The 6,000-nt window shown below is 35.7% G+C and overlaps 1 protein-coding gene across 1 annotated transcript in view; it reads left to right on the forward strand.

Moving 5' to 3' along the window:
* DNAJC15 (DnaJ heat shock protein family (Hsp40) member C15) overlaps positions 1-4,151 on the forward strand; it is an 82,981-nt gene extending 78,830 nt beyond the window's left edge. The window contains exon 6 of the mRNA XM_079778952.1: positions 512-4,151. Within this exon, the coding sequence (XP_079635078.1) occupies positions 512-582 (71 nt within the window). The 3' untranslated portion in view covers positions 583-4,151. The remainder of the gene's footprint in view (positions 1-511) is intronic.
* The last annotated feature ends 1,849 nt before the right edge of the window (positions 4,152-6,000 follow it).

The following is a 6,000-nucleotide window of genomic DNA, read 5'->3' on the forward strand; positions in this document are numbered from 1 at the left end:
CATTTCCTTTAACATTATTTTTTATTATTCATTTATTTGTTCATCTGTATTAGTAAATATGATTTTTAGAATTGGGTAGTACATAGTTGCCTTTTTAACTTGTATTTTATTTTTGTGAAATTCTAAGGTTTAATTAGACTCTAAATGAGCCCTTGGATTTCTTTATTTACCTAACCATTCACTTAATTTCAGAAAATTCTCTGGTTAAATATTTGAATGGTAATGTCTGATCAGCAAAATGTTTGAGTGTTTTTCAAATTATTCCTGATTATAACTTTCTTTCATTATCTTTCTCAGATGTTGTCTTTGATTGTTGTGTATCTGTAGTGCTTCACTAAACAAATTTAATTTATGCTGTTTTGATTTCTAGTCAACTTATACATTAATTTGTCAGAGAATGGATGTGTGGGAAAATACCAGAGAATTATAATTAAGATTGTATTTCTTTTTGAGACTTAAAAATGTTAATAATAAAGTGTGTTTTAATTCAATTATTTTTCTTTGTCCTCAGGTGGATCTCCGTACTTAGCAACCAAAATAAATGAAGCAAAGGACTTGCTGGAAGAAACCACCAAATATTGATTGATGCTCAAGGACTACAATGAAGGAAAAAAAGGGGGTGCTTTAAAAAACAAAGTCCTGTGTATTTAATCTAAACCACTACTGACCATCGTAATTCCCATGTGCTAACCCTAAATAATTTATTCCACTGTTACGTGGTATAATAATAAAAGATTAATAATCTGTCTTTTTATTATCTTTTAAAAGAACACCTTAAAATTCTATAACACCTTTTTTTCTTATTGTCTTACTTTCTCTGTGATAATCATACATTTTAATATTTCTGTTCTATTAGTTTTAAATTCCCCATATTCTTCTCTCCCCTCCAAAAAAGTATCTAAAAAATATGATCCTCAATAATGTAATTGGTATTTGTGAGCAATAAATAGAAATGTTTTACTGTTTATACAGGACAGGCAAAAGGAGGTTGACAGTTGCATTGTGGTATTCTTTTGAGTTAATAAAACTACTGTAAATCTACTTTTGCCCATTCCTATGTTTATACTCACATTGTCCCCATTTCCTCAGAGAAATTTAGTAGTCTAATGTGTAAGGGGCTTTAAATGTTTTGAGACCTAACACTGACTGCTATCCCATGGGGAAATGATCTGAAACTTAATGGAATTTACAGAATGGTATTTTCTAAAGTAGTGGTTCGGACTCGTTAAAGAACTCTGCTCTCTCTGAGACCCTATAGCCGAAGCATGAGAACTTGGAGAGTTACTAAAATGATTAAAGATTTACAAAATGAGCCCTCTGAAGAAAGGCTGAAAGAGCTGTGAGAAGTCTGAGGAGTTTGTATTTAATTATAGTCACCCGGTACTATATATTTACTCAGTTATTCATTCAGATATTTATTGACCACTTACAGTGTGTAGGATGCTGTTGTGGGCCCTGTGGGAGTTACAGGTGTGAACGAGACATGGATCCTGACCCAAAGGGTCTTATATTTCGAAAAAAGATAAATCACATGAGTACTATTAGAGACATATAGATGATATGCTAAGGAAGTTAAAGAGAAGAAAGAAATATTTTAAACTGAGAGCATTGGGGGAGCTCCACAGAGTAAGTGGCATAGAGCTGGGCTTTAAAAACAAGAAGCGATATTGTTTTTATGATTGGAGAGTTGGTATGTTTTTTCTGAGATCAGTCAGAACAGCAGAAATGGGATATTTATTACTGTGACTTGAGTGTGGGGTTTCTCAAAAGCAAAGGGTTAACATTTGGTGTTGAGGGGCTGGCCCTTTGGTTTACACTGCCTTAAATTACTTCCTTCAAACAGCCACCGGTCATCAGCACTTTACTATTGCAAAGGTGAGAAGACAGATTCAGATACAGATTTACCAGCATTATTTTCTAGCATGTACTACTTTACAAATTCTGAGTTCATCCCAGATAAACTGAACTACTGTATTTTATCTATCTTAAAATAATTTTTAATATCTAGATGCATCTTTGGTTTATTGCATCCTGTAGTTTGGAAGTTCTCTTTGTTGGCAATGTTATCAGTATTGAGTTGAATGATTCCTGTTTGTGGGAGCTCTCCTGTGCAATGTCAGGTGATTGGCAACACCCATGCTTGTACCTGCTAAAGACCAGTAGCACCCCCTCAGTTGTGACAACTACAAATGTTTACAGACATTGCCAAATGATCCTGGGGGGTGCAAACTTGCCCCTGATTGAGAGCCATGCTATAGTATGTTTTCTTTTGGCACATAAACTAATGGCCTGACTCAAAGTTGATTGAATTTCAGAGTTAGTAAAATATCATTCTTGCTTTAAAGTCTCCTTGCACATCTTAATTTTATTGCGCTTTAGTGTTTTTCATTTTTTTGCTCACTATTATCTTTGTACCTTAGATGCCCTTCTAATCCTCAGATCTTCACATGCTCAAAGTCTAGAGGTCCTGAAGGCCAAGCTAAAATGTATATCTTTTTTTCTGGTGCTTCCAGTAAAAGTAATATGAATCAACTCTCTGAGAGCAGGGACCATATCTTTCTTGTTTACTGCTACATTGGCACCCAATAAATATTTGTTGAGTGAATGAATGAATATATTCCCACACCACTTTATTCCTCACTTTATAGTACTTATATCTTGAAACTGTGTGTAATATGCCTTATTTCTCCATTAAAGAACCTTTCGAGCAAAAATGTTGTCATTTATCTTTGTAACCTCTTCAGTATGGAACATTGTATTTAGTAGCCATCATAAAGTTGTAAGTACTAAGACAATGTTTTCTGAATACTATACTTCACAAAATGTCATCACTAATTTTGAAAGTTATACTAAGCAATATATTGGTACCCTGAGGACATACCTTTTAATTGACATATTTTCTAATGCATACTATATTCATGAGAATTTGAGTCCCCAGCATTAATTTGGAATTTCTTTCATTCCCATTTTCCTCTACGCATGTGCCTTAGAGTTAGATGTGGTTTTGAATATTATCCTCCTATAACATGATTTTGGGCAGTGTCTGTAATTGCCTCATCTATAGAACAGAGGAAATGATAATCCTAATAAGGTGTTTTAGGAAATAAGGATGTGTAAAGCATTTAGTCACATAGCAAGTACTCAAAAAATGTAAGTATTACTTCTTTCACTGCTCCTTTAAATTTAAATGTTTGAATACCTTTAATAAAGGTTTGAGGTGTGTTCTAGTAATCATCTTACTCTTGAATCTGCGATTTGGGAGCACAAGGTGGGGATGGCTCACCTCTATTTCATGCAGCTTCAATTGGGGCAGAAGGAGCCACTTCAAGTTAGTACTGGCTGCTGGCTGGGAGCCCCAGCTCCTCTCCACAGAGGCTTCTCCGGTGGCTACTAGAGCATCATCACACGATGGTAGAAAGTGGGCCAAAGAGACAGGAAGTGGAAGCTGCAATTCCACCTCGATCTGAACACTGACAGTCATAGAGCCTGCCTAGATTTCAAAGGGAGAGGATAGAAAGGATTGTGAAATAATTAATGGTCATCTTTACTATGTATCAGGGCAGGATTTGGGTCCCCCCAACCCTAGTCAAATCAGTTAAGGCATTGTTTTTAAAAAAGATGATCAGGAATGTAGAATTTAAGTACAACTACCTGAAACAGTTTCAGATGATACAACTGCTATTTCAGGTAGATATTAATTCAGTAGTCATTCTCTAAGTGGCAGTGTCATAAAATTGGATTTTAAACAGCTACCCATCCTCCTTATTATCTGTAAAGGCTTATTTGAATGGTTACCTATCTTCAGTAAAGATTGCTTTTACATATTTGCTGTCATTGCATATTCTTCTTAATTAAGTCTTTGTTGCTATTGCAGCTTCTGTTTATTCTTATATCTTAGATGCAGGAAAGACCTTTTAAAAACAAAACAATTTCTTAGATTCCAGAGAAAGTGAAAGTCAAATGGACAGCTAATTAAAGGGGAGTCCAGGATACCATTTAGACTATGGTTGATGGTGCCAATCTCCAGCATAAAGTCAAAAGTGGAGAGGAGTTACTAAGGGAAAAGTGTGTCGATTGTGGAAGACTGTTTTATTTAGTCTTAAACCATTTCTTTATTTGATTTGAAATGCATTTTATTCATTCAGCAAATATTGTACATTTACTATGTCATGCAGTAAAGATATAAATTCATTCCTAAAATGTATAGTATGTTCAAACTAAATAGGAAAGATTCTTAAATATGGAGAGTTGTGTGTTTTTTTCTTGGTACTTTTGAATTAAGAAACGGAAGCTTATGATTACCCAGCAGGGTCATTAGAAATAACATATTTTATCCAAGTACAAAAATCCTTTGGTTGTCATAGGAAACCCTGAACACAGTGAAGAGCTTTTAATGACATATCTTCAACACAGTTGGCAATTAGCTTAAGGTAGTTTAATGACATTTGTCAGAGAAGATGAATTAGCCAGGCCCTTGATGTCAACGATGTGACATTTCTCTGACTCAACCCACTTAGGATGAGCTACAGAGGCTGAGTGAGGAGCGAAAATCCAAGTAGGCCAGCTCATTTCACACCGTGGAACCATGCTCTCGCAGGCACTGCACCGCGCTCAGCAGTCCCCTCCTGAAATAAGGCCTCTGCTGCATGGGGGATTTGATGGCAGTGAGTAAATGTGTCAGCATCCTTCCTCCCTCCTAATGGAAAGGCAACCAAAAGCGCATATCTCATTAACACTAGATCAGTATCATGTACTTGTCAAAAACATTACATGAATTATGAGCTAAAATTTCATTTCTGGTGGAGTTACACATATTATGAAATTAAGATTTTTGTTAGAATAATTTATTAGCTGGTAAAATTGAGAAGGTTTTCGGGGCTCATTTTTTTAAGGTAGAATCTAAGTGATCTGGGTTATTGCCTACCAGTGAAATTGCTGGGCATGGTAGACAAAGAAAATGTTCCTTCTAATGATTTTTATGAGCTGAGTAGCTATTGTTCCCAGCTAAGTGCTATTTTCCTTTTTATATTGTAGCTGGGCAAAAGAATTTATAAAAAGCTTTAAAAAATACTAAAAACCCTGCTCAATTGAAATGCAAGTTCATTAAGTACTGTTCATTTCTCTTCCTGCTATAATAACCCTTTCCCCCTCTGCTCTGTTGAACAGTGCCTAGCAGCACTGGTCAACATTTGAAGTCTGAACAGACTATGATACAGATATTCAATCTCCAGCATTCAAGGTGAGTTTAGCATTGGCAGGATAAGATCACTCAAGATAGATGTTAGCCCAAAATTTCAAATTCTTACCTCAACTTAGAGAAAGAAAGTGCCCCTGGAAAATAAAAATCAACAGTGGGAAACTTAACTTGATTTTGACAAGATGAAAATCATCTTGAGATACTGCTGCAATGCTGACATCTAAGCTTTAGTGCTAAAGACCAACAAATTAGAATCAGCTTTTCATTAATCCAAAATAAATTTTTAAAGTGTTACTGATTTCAGGCAGAGGGGGAAACTGATTTGTTGTTTCCACTTTTTCATTCATTGGTTGCTTCTTGTATGTGCACTGACTGGGGATCGAACCCATAACCTTGGCATATGGATATGATGCTCTAACCAACTGAGCTACCTGACCAAGGCTTTATATATATATATATTAATCCTCACCTGAGGATATGTTTTAATTGATTTTAGAAGAGAGGAAGGGAGAGAGAGACCGACAACAATGTGAAAGAGATACATCGATCAGCTGCCTCCCCTAAGTGCCCCAATCAGGGATCAAATCTGCAGCCTGGGTATGTGCTCTGACAGGGAATCAAACCTGCAACCTTTTGGTGCATGGGACAATGCTCCAACCAACTGAGCTACCCAGCCAGGGCTTAAAATATTTTTAAAAAATTTTTATTAATAGCTAATACTTGTTAAGTACCTTATGCCAAGCTTCCTATCTCCATTACTTCTCTTAATTTTCATAGCACCCCTAAGAGATTGGTACTATTAT

The sequence above is a fragment of the Cnephaeus nilssonii genome (genome assembly GCF_951640355.1).
Source record: "Cnephaeus nilssonii genome assembly, chromosome: 8".
NCBI lineage: Eukaryota > Metazoa > Chordata > Mammalia > Chiroptera > Vespertilionidae > Cnephaeus > Cnephaeus nilssonii.